The 23,640-nt window shown below is 40.4% G+C and overlaps 1 protein-coding gene across 1 annotated transcript in view; it reads right to left on the reverse strand.

The window, feature by feature from the left end:
- fmn2a (formin 2a) overlaps positions 1–23,640 on the reverse strand; it is a 44,334-nt gene that overhangs the window by 16,732 nt on the left and 3,962 nt on the right. The window contains exons 2-10 of the mRNA XM_059358757.1: positions 21,358–21,521; positions 18,164–18,316; positions 16,183–17,003; positions 15,485–15,626; positions 9,638–9,725; positions 4,953–5,014; positions 698–789; positions 472–601; positions 209–355 (exon numbers count right to left, since the gene is read on the reverse strand). Coding sequence (XP_059214740.1) covers positions 209–355; positions 472–601; positions 698–789; positions 4,953–5,014; positions 9,638–9,725; positions 15,485–15,626; positions 16,183–17,003; positions 18,164–18,316; positions 21,358–21,521 — 1,799 coding nt within the window. The remainder of the gene's footprint in view (positions 1–208; positions 356–471; positions 602–697; positions 790–4,952; positions 5,015–9,637; positions 9,726–15,484; positions 15,627–16,182; positions 17,004–18,163; positions 18,317–21,357; positions 21,522–23,640) is intronic.

Raw genomic sequence — 23,640 nt, forward strand, 5'->3', positions numbered from 1 at the left:
TGCTTCCAATAAAAACATATACACTTAAAAAATAAAAAAATATAAATTGCAGAATAAAGAAGTTCCTGTGCTAAATTTATCATTTTTGTATTTTACACAAATTTATACACACACTTTCAGGCTCCTGTTTGATTGTGAATAACACTCAGTTAAGTGTCTGCTCTTGTAGAGTGAGTGATGTTTGCTTTTTCGTAACACACAGACTCACACTGCTCTTAACGTCCTTCAGTTTTGGCAGAATGTCCAAGGTGAAGCCGTCAGCCTGCCCTCGAGACCGATTACCTCCGTTCATGAAGTTGCCAAAAGCCAGCACCAGGCCAAGAACCTGTATCACACACTTACCACCCTGGAGAGTCTGGTTGCGCGCGCACACACACACACACACACACACACACACAAATGAGATGAAGACATGAAGGTTACACTGAGTGACGGAAAAGAAAATGAAAGAGAAGCAGGCCAGTGGCTCACCTTGCATACTCTCTGAAGGATTTCTATTTTGCGGAGGATTGAGGTGATACATTCATGGAAAGTTGACTGAAACAGGATGCAGAACACTCGTTCAGAGAAGTTGGGGATTTGGGATAACTGAAATAGAAACCTGATGAAGGAACCACATCAGTCACCATAACACATCTGTTTAATGACACAGCTTTCATGTAATGAATTTGGTTGTGCAGGTCGATTTGGCTCTTACTGTTCAGGCTTGTCCAGTGGTTTGGTGTCCTCCTTGTCTTTGGATGATTTTATATGCTTTTTAATGCCGTCCAGCTCATCACTTTGAGCTCTCTGTCAAATGAAAATTAGGATTAAGTTATTATGGGAATGTTTATTATATGGGCAAGTGAAACCTAAAGGTACTTAGAGTACAGGATACCATAAAAAGTCTAAATATATGAATGTATAATGCATGAATTAATAACAAATTATAACAGTTGAGCTGATAATGCCAAACACATTGGTATCAAATAGGAATCTGTGAGTGAATTTACACTTGGATTGGAGGTATAACTTATGTGGCCACCATGTAGCACTGTCACATTAAGCAAAACATAATGTAAAGAAAGTGTAAAATCAGTTTTATTCTGGTGGCAAATCACTACATCTGTGAAGCAAAATATCAAAATTAATTTGGATTTATCAATGTGAAGCACCCTTCTCGTCATAGGTACAAAAAGGCATTCAGGTGCATGTCTGCAGAAGCATGGTTCCAACTTGCACAAATGCAGGCGAGTCACCATTGCCTCAGGTGGTATTCATGCTGAATGTGGCCAGTGCCGGGTGTGACACACATGGAAATCAGTTTGCTGGTTTGTAGTCCATTTGAGCTGTTGTGGTTTTGGTTTTGAGATGGGAAAATGTAAACTGAAGAGCAGAAAAAAGACCCTGGTGTTTTTGTTGGTGAGCAGGAGAAGGAAAACCATTCAGTAATGGTTGGATATACAAAACAACTATCAATGTCTCCTCCACCTTGGTTTATTAAGAAAAAAACAGCCAATGACAGCCAAGTGGGGTCAACCAAACACATTAATTTGTTATCGGTTGATGCTGTGACTTTGCCAGTTAAAGTTGAACTCCAAGAATATCTTATTTGCCCCTTCGCTCCGTAGAATATAAGTGATTGGGAGGCAGATCATCGCTAATGTTCATTTCAAGCATGTGGGACTTGATAACTTTAATTAATAAATAAAAGTTTAAAATAAATTTGACTAAAGTGCTCGGAGCACTTAAAGCAGAACATCTGAACATCAGTTGCATAATAACTGGCAAGCTCCGTCTGCTGATGAAGATCATACGATGTGATCAAAAGATCCAGAGCAGCTAAACTTGAGGTGGGTTTGTTTTCTCAGCTTATTTCTGCATTTCTTTATGTAGACAAACTTTAGCTGAAGCGTAAACGAATCCGGCCGTTTTGTCCTTAAGCTCAACCGTATGCCAGTCTATACAGTATAGGTTTCATAAAGAGTTGCTTTGAGCCAGACTACATTCCTGACTATTATCCTGCTGTCGGGCTCCGGACCACAGTTTTATACAAGGTGGTATGAAAAAAAAGCAGGCTAGAAATGCCCCTTCGTTTCACAAGAGGCAAAGACAATAGATGTTAATGTGTCTGACGCAGATGGGCAAACAATAAAACCATCCCCAGGAAGAGAATGTAAACTCTCTCTGAGTCCCTCCAGAGCCTGTAGACCCCCAAAGTCAGAGTCTCAGCAGTCTGGTCTCTCCCTCTGTTTCTCTCCATCTTTCTCTCAAGGGTTTGGCCCCGGCATGGATCCTTGAAAAACTTCAAACACCAGCATCAAACGCATTGAGGGCCCGATTAGTATTCTACACACCGCTGCCTTCTGTCGACGAGGGCAAGCTCTCCTTCGCCTTCTCTCGAGATGTTTTCAAGTGTAAATATATTTAATACAAAGCAGATCCTTTTCAAAGGGCAGCAGCGGAGCCCAGCAGTGTTTGGTGTAATTGGGGACAAGTAGGCATTAGCGTGTGATCTTTGAATTGCTAGGGCATGTTGCAGCGGTTGTTAGCATGAGAAATACAGTCCCATGTGGAATATCAAATGCAAAGGAAAGTAGGATGATATTTGTGATGCCAGAATTCTAGCGGTAGCCAAGTGGTATTCATTAGCCAGGTTTCTAGTGCAGGGCTGAGCAGAGCCAGCCAGGGCTTAATCACTATTTATGTCACTCAATTTTCAACATTTATGAGATTATTTGTACATTGAGCTGCCAAAGAAAAGTGTCCAAATGACAAACTGCATCAGGTTATAAACATGTGAAATATATTTAAACATCACAGGGCCTTGTCGTAAAAATAAAGTAGTATGAGGTGATTGTTTGTAGTGTAGAAGTTCGTAGGAGGGACTATGGCTCTAACTGACCTCCATGACATTTAGCTACCGTCAGCTGAAAGGAGTCTGAACTTCAGACAGCCAGTCTGGACCCAGATTATGGCTTGTGATATTAGAGGGGAGGGAGTGGTGTCCCACTATCACTGTGACCCCTTTAATGGCGGTGGCTTATTGTTCAAAGAACAGGAGTGGCTATAATCCGCAGCTCATAGACTGAGAGACTCTGTCCCTGCCTGTGTGTGTTTCTGTCTCTTCTGTGTGCGTACAGTAACAGTATGTGCACATTTGTGTGGGTCAGCGTTTGTGTGTTTGTTTGCGATCGTGTTTGTGAGAGGGAGAAAAAGAGAGTGAGGGAGAGCAGTGTGTGATCTCGCTCCTAGCACAGTGAGTGAGGGTGTAACCATTAGAAGCCCCTCGCATTCCTCAAGACAGGCTGACTGTGCTGCCAACTGTGGTTTAGGGGGCTGGAGACCCACAGACAGGATGGAGTCTCGCAATACAAAAGAGAAACAATTTGGCTCCTCAACTCAATAACATAGCCTCAGGCCATAAGGGGGAGAAGGAGAGAGAGGGAGAGGGCTTGAAGTCTTGGGGTGAGTGGAGAGGTTAGAAGACTTTTGATCCTCAGTTATGACACATTGGTTCATAACTACAGCTTGTCTCAAGCCTCAGTCTCATTCCCATGATCAACATTATTAATATGCCTCTGGCAGCCAAAGGTCCAGGCCTCTTGTGTGTAGTTGTGCCAAAAAGCAATTCACAGGAATGTCACAGCATCTTAAAACTGTATTACAGCTGAAATGTGGAAAACATGCCCTTTTTCATGTTCCATTATTTACTGACCTGACTTTCGAACGGGTCCTGACCGTTACCATTGGGCGGGGGAGATTTCCTATCAGTGAGGGTTGATGAATATGTATTTACGGTATACAAGGAGCCCTTCATCGCCAAAATGGAGACATATTGGAAAGTAGTGATGACAGCTCCGTAATTCTCTTTATGCTAATATTATACAATACAATGTGGTCATTTCACTTGGCAAAGCTCAGCGTAGTCTCTCTCTAGTTCTCTTATTTTAAAACCACACCAGCACTTTCAAGAAGAGCTGGACGACACAAATGCTGGAGTATCATTTCCTTCACACAGGGGCATTACAAAAGTGAAGTCAATCAGATCCAGTGTGAAGAAAACATGTTTACTATGTGAACGCCTTGGTCTCCTTCCAGCCAGCAGACAGACCTACACAAGACTGACTGTGTCGCCAAACAGCACACATACCAGTACGGTTTGTGGCTCGCCTGTTTGTTTTGGTATCTAATGCACACTTCCTTTAGTTCACCCTTTCAAGTGGAACGTAGAGTAAGAACTCCACATAGAGAAATATGTTAACAGGAAAGTGACATCTCTGACTCACTATGTAAAAACATGTTGCTTTATATTATAAACACAGCAGTTTAATTAAAAAAGTGTTGTTTTTTTACCTACACAGTACAGCTTTTTATACTCTTTCAAAAGGTATCTTTTGATGGATAGCAGTTGGTGTTTTGTGGCTTACCCTCAGGGAAGTGCCAAATAAAACAACACTAACAGCTGATGAATGATTTCTTTTTTGCCATTTTTTTGATATCACAGCTTGTTGAGTCCACTCAGGTTTCATTCTATAATAAAATGATTGCCTGTTATTCATATATGGCATGAAATGTGTAACCATTAATCATTCTATTTGTCACAAGCAAACAGTTCCAAAATAATACTTCTACTGCGAACCACAGAGGAGAAGAAAAAAAAAGTTTTCCCACACCGAATGCTGCAGTCAAGATCAGCCTGAGCTGTCAGTGGTGTTACTTTGTATAATTATACTGGGGTTTGTTGCTCAACACTGTGTATTTATATGGTTGTGCATTGGCAGGAGAGTGCAGAAATGTATTTCACTTTGGGATATTGTCTTTTCACTGGTCTATTGACTTTAGTAAAACCACTGTCTACATGAGCCTGATCATTGTCCCTTCAAAGTCAAAAAATTGCAAAGTTAAAACATGTTTATGACTGTAGGGACCATAAAGACATAGCTGCAATTCCAGGCTGTTGCTATACTTACATTTTCATAAAGGGCTTGCAGAGTCTCCAGGTCAACGACAGTGTTGTCCATATTTAGGACGGCTGTGGGCGGAAGGAAAAGACGACACGGTTAATATTAACATTAGAAGGAGTAATATGTAAGATATGGCCATATATTAGTATAAAATATTCTAAAAATGAACAAACATTATCAAGAGAATGTGAAGTAACAACACTTGAAGGTATGTCCAATACGTCTATGTATTGTGTTGCAGCGATGTCTTTTGGAATTAGCATGCTAACCAGCTAGTCCCAACCAGATGGCAATCTGAGCATGGAGGCAAACCATGAAGTGCCTTAAGCTGCATTCTACTGAAAATTCCAATAGGGGGTGCTAAGTTTGGCTGAAAAAAAGATCTGTCCATTCATTTTAGTGCAAAATGAGAAAACTTCTCACTTGATTTATGACCTCAGAATTTTTTTTAGGACAACACTATAGTCTCAATCGCTAGTAAAAAAAATCTTCTTCAAGACAATTTGATGTTAATAGTTCTAATAAGGGCCCCATTTATAAGAAAATAGAAGATAAAGAATCATATGATTTGGGGCGTGGCTACCTTTGATTGACAGGTCACTAACAAGGCGAGCCGTCATCAGGAGAGAAGCACAGCAATGCCTATCCACGGCAATGTATCAATAAAGTTCTATATAATGTTATATAGATATAAAAAATAATGTTTACCAGTTTGGTCTCATAAATTCGACCCTTTCACACTGTATTTTCACTTAATGACAGTTTATTTGAACCTTTTGTTCAGTAAAAATGTCTTGTTCGGCGTTTGTTTTTTTGTTTTTTTCTGAGGTCAGTAACATACATTTTGTTTTTGTTTTGCAGAGCATGCAGAACAGTCTTTTTTTGCCACCCGTTACCTCAAGCTGGACAACATGAGAATAATACAAACCCCAGCACAGATACAGTAGCTGACTGCATTAAAACATCCCTGACTTAGCTTAGCCATGGAGCTAGCAGGCAGCATCATCTATATAGTGCAGACCCCACACCTCACTCCGCATCACATCCGCCTGTGCCTCCTCTGCCTCTATTGGTCTCTGTGTGCTCCGCTGAACAAGTAATATCTGTTGTGGAGCTAGACTTTCCGGGAAAGAGTCTATTGCGACAGTCTCTTAAATGCAGGATCTCACTTCAGGTGTAGGTTTTTAGTTTAATTAAGTTTAATTTTTAGTTTGTAAAGTTCACTTAAACTAGGTAAACCTTGCAGTACCATCGGTGCATTTAGTAAATCATGCTTTACTTGCACAAGGTGAAATACTACCCTCCTTTTTAAGCATGTGGCCTGTTATTACACAATGCAACTTTAAAGCATGTTATGACATTTCTCTGCTTCCTTCAATGAACACCATTACCAAGACAGAAATCAAACCAGCACAAACAGGCCTCCACTTCATAATCTCTTATGTCTCTTAAAGATTATAGGACTTTCCGTTGCCTGAAACAACAATCAAACACTGGCAGAACACCTTTTCAAATCTGTGAGTTTTGTTGCTTTGCCGGAGCTGAAGGTATCATGAAACAAGGGCAGAATTCTCCCTGCATGGCCCACATGAAGCGCCATGTGCCGTGAGTTACATAGATATCAGCTCTCATCACGACAGCATGGAAGGGGCCACAAACTTAAACATAAATATGGAGGTCTAAGAAATCTGTCAAAGGTACAAAGATCTGTGTTTGAACTCCTGTGTTTGAATTCCTGGTGTCGCCTTTTTGTCTCGGCGCGAGGACCTGGCGCCCGTGAGCATTAATCCTTTGAAAGTAAATGTTTAAAGACAAACAGAGCCCGGGGGTCTGCGGTGTTGAGGCTGAGGTGTTGCTGTACGCACAATCACCCAGCGAAGCACTCGACACCTATATATGTATTTCACCGTGCTGTGGGTGTCCAAATTACTCACATTGTTTTGATCTGCTGATTTGCTGTTGAGGTACAGGGGGAAAGAGCTTGTGTCAGGAGGGATAAAGGGACTTAATGGACTCAATGCACACTGTTCACTTTGCATCACATCTTATGCTTGGACATTGAATGTGACTGGACTTCTTATAATCTTTTTACAGAGATTACAAGATTAAAGACCAAAAAATAAATTATAGGAAGGACATGCATTTGGAAAGTCACTTCTGTCTGGTGATTTAAACTTTCATATTGCTTTATCTCTCTTTATGTAACCCTGCAGACCTTTTTAATCTCTTCACTCTTGTGCCACAAGGGTAAATCCACTCCTTTTTTTCACAGTTATCTGCACTCTCTCACCTCTTCACACTCTCTCTTCTTCCAAAGCCACCACAGAAATAACTTCTCTCTCTCTGACTCTCCCTTTTTCTGTTTTGTCGCACTCTTCTCTTGTAACCATTTGGTTTTCATTACTATCTAAACCAGAGTCTGGCTGGCTGGTTTGATTGGAGACGGCTTTTTCTTTTTTTTTTTAAAGGCACGGGAGAAAGCCGTATCATCACTCTGACTCAGACCTTGCATGACCAAAAGCCAGACACATCTGCCTGGGTCTACCCCGACTACCACACTCAACCCCAGCATGGCGCCGGCAACCACCATCTAATACAGTGACTGGTGCTCCAAAGCCTCACAGGAAGCAGACACCACACGGAAGTGTCCTATGAAATACGCAGAGTGTCGGCCAAGTCTGACAACAAACAATAACAGCTGTGAGGAAAAGAAAAATGTGTTGACTTCTCACTGGGTCATCATAAAACCAACACAATCCAAATCAATGATTCAGAAGTTGTTTTTCAAGTCAGAGATGTACAAGTGATGATGGCTTTGCTCGACATTGTCTTCTTCATGGTATAAAAAGAGGAAATAAGGCAATAATTCACTACACCGAAAGGGACAATTACTTTGAATTGTTCTCTTTTGTAAACAAATTGGCCTTTGATTCTTTAATCATCTTAAACCTCTAAATGCACAAGGGAACATGAGATAATTTCAGGAATGGGAAAACAACAGCATTGCTAATATATAGTTTGTTCTTTTGGTGAAATAATGAGTATTTTATTCCTATAATTAGTCACGCCTATCATTTAATTAAAATGCATGACGAACAAAATAATAAACTTTTATGGGGTGACTTTATTTGTGCAAGGCGATGGGCCTGCCATTGTTTTGGGGAATAATAAGCACATGATACAGAGAAGTATTTCACCACCAAACCACTAAGATATCTTCACTCTGATCTTACCCTCCATGATATACTGAAGTTTCCAATCAGTGCTAATTATGCACTATGGCATAAACTGTCCTAACATAGGAGATGAATGACAGTGCTAATGAGTGTGGCCCTCGCTTGCCCTCCCACTCTGACCTGAGATGGATTCACCAAAGACTGACATTAAGCCTAAAAACAGAGAGAAAATCGACTCTTTAAAGACTCTACAGATGAAGCAGACCCACAGAGTGGTGTTTATTACTACAAGTGTACAAAATGTACCAACCTTGGTTTCTGTGGTGCACATTTATTTTATTGTAACCTACCCAGCTGCGATTGAGATAAAGACTTGAAGCTGTAATAAAGGCTCTACTGCGGGAAAAGGATCGGGAGATGAGGAAGAGTGTTTAGACACATGGATGAGCGAAGACTGGAGAGCAATCAGAGAGTAACTAAAACAGGAAAACAGTCGGTTCCCATCAACATCTCCTGAATGACTTCACTTTAACAAAGCCGCTTAGACAAGATGGTGACAACTCATCAGAGAAAGACGGAGAGCCGCCGCGAAACACCATGTGGATGTTAGATGAGGAGAGATTATGCAAAATGAGAGCAAAGGAAGCGGGAAGACTAACAGAGAGAAAACATTTCTGATGCCTTGTGACATTATGACTTGTGATAAAGCTAACTACTAGAGGGAGGTTTAAGCTTTGGCAATGACCTCAGCCAATACTTAATCTTTCTCCAGACCCAATAGGCTAAGAACAAGATGTCTTCTATGAACTGGGATAGCAGCACTCCAAAAACAAACAAAACAATCTCAAAACTAAGGCCAGTATTTTAATTTTGTGTACAGGAAGTGTTCTAAAAGATGTTGTGGTTTCAGAGTGGGGTTTGATTTTGGACTTTGGATTAAACATGTCTCCTGTTTATTGTAAATTATCATTCCCTTCTCGACGCACCTGAGCTGCTTATTCTCTATAAAAGGAGGAAGAAAAAATAAAAATAGATTTTATTTGTTGCAATAAATTGAACAAGGTGAAATGCAATCCTGTCAACTACAATATGAGATACTTGAGTATGAGTTCAAGCAATCTAGTAGATGAATAATTAAGGAAGATACTATACAAGTTTCGCAATGCAAAAATGTAAATAAATAGAACAAAATGAATATTGCATATACAGAAAATGAAGTGTCCAGTACTAAAGGTGAAGCCAGTACTGCAGCATATTTTTCAGTTATTGCACATGGATTAAATACAGATAAACAGATTATTGGACACTGAACGGGAGGTAAAATAACTCATTCACCATAAAGCACACACCTCCTCTTGCTTTCAGTACCACCTGCATACTGTAGTAACACGTGGGCCAGAACAACTATTCACTGCTTTAAGAATTGTGTTATTTTATTGTAACCTTCTTCTTCCTCTTAAAGAGTTATAGAAGGACAAGTTCAGATATACTGAATAACCTTATGATGACACTTACCATTCTGGATGTCCTTCATGTCAAGATGGATGCTGGACATCAGAATACCCACAGCCTGCGAACGCTTGTTGCTCAACAGCTTCACCACCTAAGAGTTGATGAGACAAGGCCAAAGAGAACACGGATGGTTATACTGTGCTCCATATACTGTACCATGACATGCACACACACATGCAGACAACTTATTTAATAAGACAGCATCATCACTCCTCCTTGTGCATTTCCTTCTGTGGGAGGAAAACTGCAGACCATTTACCCGCAAACATTAGTGAAATTAAAATGCTGTCTCGCTGAATTATGATGATTAACAATTTCTCCTTTTCCTACAATTCTCCACATTCATCATCTTTCGGTCATGTGAATAAAAACCCAACTGGAAGCTTTTGTGTATGATCACAGGAAGCCCTGCGACTGATTAAATATACTGAGAATGTCCAATGTGGTTTTGTTTACATTATATGTGATGGAATTGCACAATGCAGGGATATATTTTCCAAAGCGGATATATACAGTAACTAGTTGTATCTAGTACAATAGTAGTAACTATTGTATCCCACATTCAAAATAGTTTCAAAAGCTGCAATATTAACAAGCGTTACCTGAATAATAATTTCCACTTGTCAAACAGCCAGGAGTTATAGAATATCAAGCCAGTGTTGTTATTATGCATGAAAAACTGCAACCAAGGGGGCCATTATGAACCACAGCTCGCCTGAGTAAGCAAAAGTGTGCGACGGGTAGCGAAGTGGTGAAGGGATGGGACAGGAAACCCGTAGCCTACTGTGATCCAGACAGAACGCTTCCATCTAAACCAGATCACACAGACCACAGACCTCTCAAACACACAGGAAGTTATATCACCAGGCCCCAACTGTCTCCGTTTTCCCGGCTCGACCACAGCTTCAGGGGACAAGCCGTTCGAGATATGATGCCGAACGGCTTCCACAGTGAGACTGTGACAGCTAGTGTCGGGTGGCTGCTTAATGGCAGTGAAAAAACAAGTCATTAGTCATATTTTATCAGCTGACCTGACTCCCCCAAATGTACAAACAGGTTAAACTTACATAAAACAGACTTCAGTGGTTTACTACCGAGCAGAGCTGCCTGATATAACAGAGGATCACTTTACACTTTATACATAAATCTAAAATGAAAATGCCCTCACAGTGTATCAGGAGTATTATTTCATAATGAAGCACAGCTGGATCCATGAACCACTATAGTTATTGAAATTATTTTTTGTGACGAACATTTTAGCTTTTTTGAGGACAACAAAACAAACCAAAAAGTTTCATGTAATACACTGCCTTTCAACTGTCTTATGAGATCCATGTGTCTGAGTTTTGGGTTTAAAGAAATACTTTAAGTCACATTAATTAGAAGTTGATCTTTTGATCCATTTATCATTTCAGGGTTGGCCAATGTGGACTTTCATCAATCCCATTCAGCTCTGAATCACATGTGAGAAACTAATCACTGACGTACATCTTGAAGCTGAAAGCGACCTGGAAATAAACAGTATGAAAGTTATTATTTGCATGAAAAGGAATTTTACTTCATTTAACTTTGGGATCAAGCACAGAGTATAACTGAAAGTAATAAGACTTGTCCACATCTATAGTTAACTTTTGTTTGGTTTTAAAAGGGCATTTTCATAAAACATTGTGTTGCAAGACCTGTCAAGCTTTCACAACTGGTGTCATGCCGAAAAATGCTGTCCACAGTAACGCGCAGTCTGTTAAAGTTGTATTGTACCTTTATTTACATCAGGGGTAGCCAACACAGTGCCAAGGGGCACCTGGTTGCCCACAGGGACCTTGTGAGTCGCCTGCAGGGCGATTTTCTAAAATAGCACTATTTACAATGAAGGGCCATCTAAAAATGATATTTAATTGTGCTGCTGTCCTTTTTGAATCAAAAACACCTGATGTAGATTTGAAAATGACAATACTGAATATGAGATTTTTTTGGGGGGGAAGCTTCCATGATAACTACCCACCTGGCAGCACACTATGGGCAGAAAAATGTGAGTTAAAGAAGGCTGGTGGAAAAAGTCACAAACAGCAACTGAAGCTTCATTTAGAGCTGAAAACTTTTTGATAAAGAGCAAGAAAGCCTTTTCGGACAGGGTGGTCTTGAAGGAAGGAATGATGATAATTGTAAACACTGTGTTCAAAGACAAGAGGTTTGAATCAAAAAAGGAACCCTTCGAATTACTCAGTACTCTTGAAGTAGCTCTCTGGGGTTTTTTTTAAAAAAAAGGTTGGTGACCTCTGATTTACATCTACAATTGCTTTTATCTGGATCAAGTGGTCATAATATGACATAACTATAATAGACATAACTTTATCTTTGAAGTTTTTTACCCATGATAACCAAAAATGTTGGAATGTTGTGTAAAACACTAATTAAAAACAGAATTGGGATTCAGAGTGTATTATTACAAAAACTGTAGTGCATCAGTTTGAGCATTACATTTATTCAATTGAATATATGTCAGAAATTAATAGCAAAATATCACAGACTGTTTTATTAACATTTCAGACAAAGGGCAAAGGAGCACAGATGTGTCTGTGTCAAACTTTATCATTTCTTGTAACCACATAATCACAACTGTGGCCAAGGAAATGTTCAGCCGTTACATTAACATGATTACTGGCAATAATTTAATGCTGTTTCTGATGATCTTTGTTTAAATTTGGAAATGTGACTATAGTTATATGATTTAACAGTATAAATGAAAGAAATCTCTTTTGAAATAATCCGTGTGAATTTTATTTTACCTTTTCTATGCCCTAAATAATAACAATCCAGCCCCTTTTACTGGTTCAAATCAAAGCATCTTGTTACTGAAAGGTTATTTCTGCCTTTGAATGACTTTCATTCATGATGGTTGAATTTGACAGACTATGGTACACTATAGTAGTCCTTTTTACCTGTTGAAATACCTTTTTAAAGGCACAATATACTCACCTTTGCACTTTACTAATCTACTTCTGACCTGCAGTGATTTGTTTAGTTTGGGAAAGATGTGCTGTGAACAACAAGCCACAGTATCAGAATTTAAAAGCTTCTGGATTAGTGGATTGAAAGACTACTTTGATAATCCATTAATTATCAAAGTAGTCTTTCAAGCACAGATGCCAAACATCCAGAGATTCTGCTTCTTAACAGAGCATTTCTTGATCATTTGTGATTGAAAATGAGCTATCTTTGGGCTTTGGACTGTTTCCAAGACAAAACAACAGCATTTTTTTCTTTGTGTGTTTCTTTGTTTACAAACCAATCAATTGGTAAATTAATTTAAAAACTAATCACAAGAGTAGTTAATAATTACACTAATCATCATTTACCTGCTTAGAAGGAATCTTCATTCATGCAGGATGGAAAACTTTGTGAGGAAACCAAAGTTGCTTAATAATATTAATTTGATCTGAAGTGGAAACACACATTGCATCTCCAAAATCAAGCGATAGTCAAAATACTGCTGGATTGAACTCGAGTGCCACGAAACAAAAGCCCAAAATCTGCAGTCTCTAACAGATGCACATCACATAATCTAGAAACATGATTTTTTTACACCTCGGTTTAAATAACAACAGCAGCTCCTCTCTTAAACCTCTCTGCAGATGGACAGCAGGGTCAACATTTGACACTGAGCAATGATAGTATTTCTTCACATCTCATACTGATGTCAGCAGAGGTCTTTTAACTGGCCGAGCACTGACGTCAAAGCTGCTCTCTAGTGGTAGCTCTGGAGAGGATGCTTGTTCCCTCTTATCAGCAAGACAGCTCAACCCACAACACATGGGGACGGGAATAACTGTAAGTAGTTAGAGATGAGCTCAATCGTCTCGAGGCCTGAGGCCGGTCCTCATGAGCTCGAAATGTCAGAAGGTTGGCCTCAAATTGGGGTCAGTCACAGCTCTGTGTATAATTTTTCACTTCAGCACCATTGTTGTGCTGGAGAACATCCACAGCAGTGTCATGCAGCGAGGACTAAGGGAATTCAACCCACACCCACCTCAATTTGTCTCTTGTCCCTCGCAATTTAGCAATACAACCACAACATGATCGGCTTCATGATGTGGTGGTCGACTCATTCAGAGCTCCATCAACAGAGCGTCGTATCAAGGACAATGTATTTAATAGAGAATGAGACACTCTTGTGGTTGTTCCCTGTCTCCATGCCTTGTGTTGTCTCCTATATCTGGACTCTATGGTGTAATGCTGCTCTGTGCAGAAGTGAATTCCCTCTATTAAGTCTCTCAGGCGTCAAACAAACCATTTGACTTCTTCTTGAGTGTCAACATGCTTAATGATGCCAGTGTAAGGTGTATGGAAAATAATTCCTGTAGGATTTTCTTGTGAAGGGCAAACTCATTTGGCTTATGTACTGATTTCATTGCTGTTGACTTTTGTGCTCTATTGGATCAAAGCTGCAAGGTGAGTTTTTCTCTTTCCTGTGCTATATCCATAGGGGCTTTAACTTCCCTACCAAGTGCCTTCCAGTCTGACAGACTAACGGACTTATTGAATAAATGTGACAGCACCTATCACGTTCACCAGAGGGTCACATATCTTTTGGAGTCAGTTCTTACACATTTTTACCGTAATGTCTGTTTTATACAAACCAACATCAGAACACCATGTGGGCTAGTTTGTCCGTTGTTTTCAAAGTGAAAGCTGGCTTGACTGCAGTGTTTAAGTGACTGCAAAGATACTTGATATAGTAACTGAATCACCTCTAAATGATAGACATTACATTAATTGATGTGAACTCAGGAGAATGATTGACATTGAACAGTTGGAGCAAGCAATTTCAGTTTCAGCTATGCTTATTCTTGCTGTGTGTGACAGCATGACCAGTTGGAATATATATATTTATTATTATTATGAAATAATTTTTTCTTTTTACAGTGAAATTATCATTGGGGCGGCCATAGCTCACCTATCAGAGCATGTGCCCCATGTACGAGGCTGAGACCTCAGCGATTCCATCCCACAGCCCTTAAATCGAACCTTTTTTTGTTTTATGAGTTAGTGTTGAGTTTCAAGTCATCACTTCCCATAAACTAGGAGATTTCCCACCAACATCCATGCCTGAGACCAACATTTCATCTCAGCAACTGTCGGGTGATCCTACTGGGTCTCAATTAGAGGGGTGAAACGTTCGTCCCCTGTGCAACATTATTTTTGATTTAGACACACATCATTTGGGCAGATAGAACATTACATTAACATAAAAATCATGATGAGAGCAACTTTAAATCGTGGATCAAATGTTTGACTTGTAGATTGATGGAGTGGCATAAAGGGCATTGGGGAGGCAAACAGCCCAACTATTAAACTAAGTCATACAGAAAGCACAATGGGAGGAACCACATCACGAAATACAGCTCCCAGGGTTCTCCCTCCCTCCCTCCTTTTTTCCTTCACTCCCCTCTTTCTCTCTCTCTCTCTGTCTCTCTCTCGCTCTCTCAACAGTCATCACCGTCGTGAGGTTTCCTCACCGCACGCGAGACATTGGCTCGGTGCCACTGGATGGTCACGGGGGAGTCGGGTGGGAGCCAGAGCTCACACCACATAATAACTGTCTGGCTGTAGCAGTTCCTCCTGTCACTCAAAGCGACTCGGAGAGCGACAGTGGGGAGAAATGGAAAGGAACGGGGCATCAGGGGAGTGAGAGTGAAGATGGGAAAAGCCCTGACGAAGAGCCATATAGCCATATTTGGCTACCCAGTTGGTTATACACACACACACACACACACACACACACACACATACTGTATATGCATACTGTACATAGACCAACACAGGGACACACAACCATATAACATACTGTACCTGCTTGGCCTTGGACTTGCTAATTGTGTCTGAAATCGGCTTTTTTTTCTCCTTAACAGCACTTTTGGAGAACAGGTCCACAAATTCTTCAAAGTCCACAGTTGGCTCCTCGATTGTCTCCCACACCAGTGAGCCACTAGCCCTAAAGATAGGAGGCAAGAGGAATTATTTAGAGTGTGAGTAGACCAGCTTTAATCTGCCATGAATTGTTTGAAAAAGTACAGAAAAATCCACTTTATAGTGCAAGACATGTTATGTCCCACAAAAGGCATTTCTGACATTATAAATTGTCTTCTGCAGTTTCATGAGCACTTATTTGTCATCTTCTGCAGAGTAAAAATCCACTCATACAAATCCCCGTTGTAAAATCTGTCAGCCAACAAATTACATTTAGAATTCAATGTCAAGTTCCTCACTTGCAAGTAAATCAAGTAGTCTATTTCTAGACGTTTATTCAGCTACGATTTTCCAAGCCTTATTAAGGAAAGAAAAACCTGGTTCAAGTAAATTCAGTGCTGACCACAATGCCTGGACTGCATCACTTTTATTTTCCACAAGGTTAGAATCTCTCCTGCCGTCAGAGCACGTAGCGATCTTTATCTTAAGTGGACAAGCTTCCTCTCAATTCTCTACTGTTCAGAGAATACCTTTGTGCAAATGATCCATATCTATCTTCACTTTATACAGCATATCCTTACTTTTTAGCATTCAGCTGTATGCGTGTCCAGTAGAGTGGCTTCATTGGCTTGGGGGGCTCTATCACAGCCTTGGCAGGGGCAGCTTCCTGGACCATCATGGAGGGCATGGGGCCTGGTGGTGGTGGAGGCCCAAAGCCTGGGGGTGGCGGTGGAGGAGGGGGGCCCATTCCAGGTGGAGGGGGTGGTGGAGGAGGGCCCATACCCGGCGGAGGAGGAGGTGGGGGTGGAGGTCCGAAACCAGGCGGGGGAGGAGGAGGTGGTGGAGGTCCAAAACCAGGCGGGGGAGGAGGAGGAGGTGGTGGAGGTGGTGGACAAGGTCCAAGCCCGGGTAGGGGCGGGGGAGGTGGTGGTGGTGGAGGAGGAGCGCCACCCCCTGGTAAAGGTGGTGGTGGTGGAGGTGGGGCCCTGCCTCCAGAGAAGGGAGGGGGAGGTGGCGGGGCACTGCTCTGTTGCCGCTGCTGGCACGTGCAGACAAAGCTCTCTGTAGATTTGGGGATGGAGGATGAAACAGAAGACGACACGCTGCCTGATCCTCCGTTGAAAGGCACGTCAACCTTAAACCCCTCCTCCACTGGCGAGGTCTGGACAGACACCTCCTGGCTCATCTTTCCCAATCTCCCTCCTCTCATCTGTGAGGCCTTGTGGTGGGCAGTGCCCAGAGCTCCCATATTATCCCCGCTGCCCTTTGCCAAGGAGGCCTGCTGGCCCTGCAACACAGCGATCTTAATCCGCAGGTCATCGATGGTCCTCTCCAGCTGAGGGATGAGACAGCTTTCATCCTCAGAGGATGACTGACCGGACTTTAACCTGCTGGATTCTGTCTGTCAGTGAAGAACAAAACACAACATTTTTACTTAGCATGCAACTACATAAGAGTTCACAAATGGAAACTAAAAAAAACAAAACCCATGTTTTTGCTACAACCTATCTTGTACTCTAAATGTTGACAAGTAGACATGAAATTCACTGTGAAATCTTGGACATATTATCATCCAATAAATTACACTTTATAAACCATAAAACACCCACAATTGAAGGAGCTTAGTGACAAGAGTTGGGAGCTATAGAAGGGTCAAGAAAGTCCATTATGTCTAGACTCCATCAGACCTCCGGCTCCAGCCTGGTTAGAGCAGGGATGAGGGGATACCGAGAGATTTGTCCCCAGAGACAGTGAGTCTCGTTGGGCCTCACATGGGGAGGGCCTGTGTCTGCTAGTACACATTCCCCAGTTGTGGTCACATTGTTGAATCTTAAAGGGAATGTTCAGTCAGTATGGCCTTTCTTATTTATTAACTTTTCTGGGAAACAGGGAGGTTCACTGTGACAATCTAACAAGTCTTTCAAGACAAGTCTGACCTCTGGTGGACAAAGAATGACTCACAGCTTTCTGCTCTTCACTCAAACTACTTTGAGCCCATGAGCCTGTGGTCCGTTCAGTAATATATACATGTGTGAAGCACTTTTATTTACTGTGTGTACTTAAAATGATGAAATAATTTTTTGGCATGTTTGTGCATTATATTTATATTTTTTAATTCTATAAAAATTGTGTTTTTTTAAAAGCTTAATCTGAGGCAAAAAACACTTATTGTAACACTGAATGCAATGAATGTATTAATCATTAAGATGATCTTATATGCAGAAATATATATTTATCAGATATATTTTCAACACAATGTTTGACATCTCAGGAAACCTGTGCAGTTTTTGCACTTGTTTTTGCATTTGCACATGTGTGCAAAGTTAAAGAAACAAAAACAAATAAGAGGTTAAAAAACATCCATAAAATTAAAAATGAGAACAATATTTTCTTATCTTCGATACTTTATTTATGTTATAGGCCAGAAGCAGGAAGATGCCCTCTGATGTTGGCAGTAAAGCAGAAGCCTTAGCTGTATATCAAAGCCAGCATTATGCACAGAGTGAAGACAGGGCAATCAGACTGTAAAATATTTATAGATGAAGGGAGGATGTTACCAACCTGAGAGTGTAGAGCTCCTGGCGTCTTGGCTGACGATTGATGCAAAGGAGATCTCAAGCTGTGCTCCCTGCCTGTGGCTCGTCCCCCGTAGAGCTCCCACAGGTGAGACGACACAGGGAGGCCTACAGAAGCCCAGGTGTACAGCTGCTCCTCCTGCACAGTTAAGAAAACAAGCAAGTGCATTTATTGTAAATGGGATTAAATGCAAGGTCAGATGTGAGTGCTTAAAAATACTTGCAACCACCAAGGACTTGTACCAACTGTATCTATCATACAGTGTGAACACATGGTGGGATGCACCATGTTTAAAGGTTAACAATATCCACCGGTGATATGAGTCAAGTGGTGGCGCTTTCTGCACATTTCAAGTGTGGAAACAATTCAGGTCAATAAGCAGCAGGAGAAACAATGTTTTTCTTTTTTCCATTTGCATAACCAGTGTCACATACTAATTCAGAACATCAACTTAAATTCATATACATGTAAAACCACATCTTACAATGTAATTCAAAAATAAAGCAGGGCAAATTCAAGATTGTTCTTTAATCTTTTCAAATCTTAAAATTCTCTCCATATGCTGGTTTATTCAGTGCTCTATTACTGTCACTTTTAGCTTTACGTTGTTCTTCAGTCAATGATATTCTATTTCTGTTTGCTTATCTTGCCCCAGTATCAGCCATAACTACAAAATATCATATCATATATAATATTTCTCTCTAGGAAAACTGCAAAACTCTGGCTGGAAAAGTGTAGGATTTTCTGTCTACAGGCAGTAAATCATTTTGTTTGATTTTGCGGGGAATCAGACTTGGGGACCGTTACTAAGAATAACTACATAGAGCCAATCTTCTTGCTGACGGTCTCATTTGCTTATGTAGATCACATAGAGGCTCAGTATTCATTTCTCCTGACGCAGCCCATTATTTTACCAGGAAACTAGCATGTATGAACTTATTGCTATGCCGTGATAAACTTCATGTTAATATACCACAAAGTAAAGCAAATCACTGACCGGTTAGATCACATTAATCTAGTATATTTGTGTAAAGACTTCATGTGTGCAAGAATCACATGAGCATAAATGTCTCCTTTCATCCTGTGAGACTGTTAATCTCGGAAACCCATTAGCTGGTCATGGTAACCTGACCCACCACCAAACACACACACACAAAGCATGCTAGATTGATGTGAGCCCATATCACTCATTCGTGTTTATCCACTCAGCGATGTTTTGTAAAAGCGATGACACCTGATTTATAGAGTTCTTAGATACTCATCCTCCCCAAACCCCATTTTTGGACTGAGAGAAGCTGATGAAGTATTGAATTTCAGGCAGTATGCAGAACAAGAAACGGACAACTCGTGCATTTGTTCACTCCAGCAAAATAATGACATTGATATAGTACCATATTTAGGTAGCAAGTGGAGGACAAATAGGAGATGAGGGATAAGGATGGAAATAAAACGGATAGAGACACGGAGGTGATGCAGTAAGTGATTCATTTCAAGATGGAATTTAACAGTAAAAGGGAAAATAACTATGAGATATTAAAGAGTTTAAGTGAAAAGGTTGCGGAGAAGCGAAAATAGACTGTGAAGATTTATTTCAAAAGGGAAATTAGCTGTTAGACAGAAAGCAATAACAATGGGACTGTACTCTGAATGGCAACAAGCAAAGGTTATTTTTGATCAAGCTGAATAATGTAGGACTCCAGGCCAAGCCGTGGACTGAAGTAAGCAAAGAGTGAGGACAAAAAAACAACAACAAAAAGAGGGGGATGGGGGCAGGAGTGCAATCCTGTCCTATCCTGACATGGTGAGCTTTTTGCTGGGGAAGAGCAGCCTGAGCCCAAGGCACGTGGAGCTGTTACATAACATGGTCAGCAGATGGTCTACGCAAGCACAGATGTGTGTACGTGTGTGTGCATTTGTGTTTGTGACTGAGTGAGTGTCAGAGGGACTGCTATTAATCCAGCCATGCGAGGAAATGCCTCAACATGTAAGGGTGTCTGGGGCTGTTCTTTTGTATATATATAAGTGCACATGTGGCAGAGTTGTGCATAAAAAAAGTGCACATGAGGAAGGCAGAGTGTGATGTGAGCGTATGTGAGAGATTTGTATTTTATGAGAATAAAACTGCTTCGGAGCATGTTCTGGTGAGTGTTTAGTTTCTTTTGTTTAGATATTGTACCTTTATGTATATATGACAATGTGCAATTATACCCATACATGTGTGGGGGAGGTGCATTGTGAAGTGATAGACCAACACTAATCTGTTCACATTCTTTGGTATTCAACAGACAAAATAACAAGAGTCTGCAGCCATGCTAGCAGCTCTGTGAGGCTGCAGTGAGACACAGTGGTGCTATGAGCTAAATATGAAGGTCAGCATGCTAACATGATAACCTGTCAATATTTAGTGAGCAATGTTTATCAAACAATTGATATATTTCAGTCTGAACCAAAGAGGTTAAGCTGCCAACATTACCATGAGCAGAATCAAAACAATTATCATAAAAATAGATAATTAAACTCCTCCCAGCGTCTTTATATGTGTAATTACTGGAACTAATGTCATTGTCATTATTTCTGTGACACATTAAGGTCTATACTGAGCAGGCATAAACATCCACACACAGTAAAACAGGATTAAACACACGTGAGATCGTAGTTCCAAAGAATTTATGTCAGTATAATTTGCATATGTTAACTCAAAGCTACAGTGAACCAACTTAAAGTTCACATGTGCATCCAGCTACACGGGAACATTATAAAGACGGCTCTGACAGTGGCTGTGGTGAGCTCTGCAGGGCGATGTGATGCACATGATCCGAGCAAAGCATTACGGGAATGCAGAATTAAAGATTCATGAAATTAACTTTCACGTGGTCAGACTGTCTGCATGCTCCACTGGTCTTCAGATAATGAAATGTCTCTGGGATGAATCACAGTAATACAGCAATAAATATAGAAACACAGATTGGATAAGCTTAGCTTTACACTGTGCACTGTAAACAACAACAAGAGGGTTTAACCAAACACTGGCACTGCAGTTATTGCATCTGACTGTGAAATTTTGACCTTTTTATTTTTAACACTTAAATATATCCCCTGGAGTTGCTGATGCAAGGCAGCTGGTGTTATTATTTTTGTAAAGCAAGCATGATTGCAGACAGTGAAGAGAGAAGCCTTACATTAAACACTGCAGGGGCAGTGCTGTCAGCATGCAGCTCTGCTGTGCTGTCACTGAAGGGGTGCAACAGGCCCTGGAACATCATTCGGTGACACAGTTCCTTTGCCTCCTCCTCTGTAGACCCATCGCCACGATGAGCACACAGCCACTCCAACAGAGTGCGACCTGAGAACCAAAAAGCAGTGAAGTGTAAGAATGAATGTGGCCTAAAATATACAGAGCTCCCTTCTCTATACAGAAGAAGAATGATAAGATAAATTAATCCTGAGTCTTCTGTGGCAGCAATGAATTATTTGCATCACTGATTAATATGCAGATTATTTTCTCAATTATTAGTTAATGTCTATCTTTGTTTCTTAAATTTGTTTTGTTTTGTTGAACAAGATATAAATCAGAAAAAAGGGATATTCCCACATTAAGTGGCTGGGAACAACATTTTCTGCCACTTTCACATTTAAAAAGTCATTTTTAATTCAAAGAATTTAATCTATAATCCAAATAGATGACAATTATTACCCTGCTGATCAACTAATCAATTAGTCAACCAAAGCCCTGCAGCTCTATGAAATCAGCATCTCCAAAGAGCTTGTGGAAGCATGAAGAGCTCTAAAATGTCCTGCTAGATGGCTGCGCTGACTGTGGATTTCAGAAAACACAGTGGACCAACACCAGCAGATGACATGGCACCCCAAATCACTACTGCCTGGGACAACTTTACACTGGACTTCAAGCAACATGGATTCTTTCTATGAATATGCTTGGATATATCACTCTGTGAACAACCAGCTTCTTAAGCAATGACCTTTTGTGGCTTTCCCTCCTCATGGAGGGTGTCAGCGACTGTCTTCTGGACATCTGTCAAGTCAGCAGTCATCCCCATGATTGGGTAGCCTACTGACCCAGACTAAGGGACCATTTAAAGGCTCAGGAAACCTTTGCAGGTGGTTGAGTTTATTAGCTGATTAGGGTGTGACACCATGAGTTTGCAATATTGAACTTTTTCACAATATTCTATTTTTCTAAGACACTGATTTTTGTGTTTTCATGATCTCTATAAGCCATAATCATTAAAATTATCAGAAAAACAGGCTTGAAATATTTCACTCTGTAATGAATCTATATATGAGTTTCACTTTCTGAAATAATTGGCAAAAAATATTGAACTTTTTCACTTTTTCTGCCTGAAGTAGCTCCGGGCGTTGCTCCATATCTCTCAGTTTCAGATGTGATAATTAAACACCTATATGTGCAAATTCTATTCACACCATTTACATGTGGGTGACAGCAGTGATGGTGTTAATTGTGCATAGCAAAGAATTAAAATTGCTTTATTACATTCAACATACAAATTACCAGTGTATCTAATAATATCACCCAGTAAAAGTATTATTTTGTTTTCAAACCGTTAATGGTGAATGCGTTATGGTAGAAAAGTGTGTTGTATTAACCCTGTGGTGTGGTTATAGGGTTTGTTCATTTTATATTTTAATATTATAAATTAAAAAAAACACAGTCTCCTTCTTCTTGATCAGGCAAAGAATAAAAACTTTTTGTGTCATACAGCAAGAGTGCGAAAGAAAACAAGTTGTGAGAAAATTGTCATAATCTCAAAGTCCCTGGACTCAAGAAATCTCAAGAAGGAAGTTTCTTAATGATGGCACGAGCAGAAATAATCATTACAGGCTGGAAAACAACAGAGATTGTGAGGTCTTGAGGAATAACACAACTTTGTTACACAGACAGCAGTTATTCTTCCAACAGTGTTAGACTTGCTTGATATTTTTTTCAAACCATGTGATTCAGGGGACAGCCTCAAATGAATTAACAACATCCTATGACTCATGGTCCTGTGGTCATTGATTTTGAGCACTTTGGAGTTGCATTTGATAAACACTTGTGACGGCTAATGCTTGAAATTGATTTCAAGACATTGTGTAATTCAAAGGGATAGGCATAATCTTTGAGACACGGACCAACTTAACAAAGTCTCATGCTCGATTCAAACCCAGATAAAAAAATCAGTCTAGGTTCAAGTATTTTAATCCAGAATGTGTGTTATACATCTCATGTTAAGTCAGTTATTTGACAGTAAAATCAAGTTTCCTCTGTGTCTTCCCACTCCCTCCTAAAGGCTCGATGTGACCTGGAAAACTCACTGAACTGACTGGTGAGTCAGTGAGTGACTGAGGGGTGAAACAAACATGTGACTAAAAACAAGACAGCGTATATCCTATAATAATTAATACCAGATTGGAGAAATGTATATTCGAGACGTAGTGTACCT

The sequence above is a fragment of the Centropristis striata genome, chromosome 20 (genome assembly GCF_030273125.1).
Source record: "Centropristis striata isolate RG_2023a ecotype Rhode Island chromosome 20, C.striata_1.0, whole genome shotgun sequence".
Classification (NCBI taxonomy): Eukaryota; Metazoa; Chordata; class Actinopteri; order Perciformes; family Serranidae; genus Centropristis; species Centropristis striata.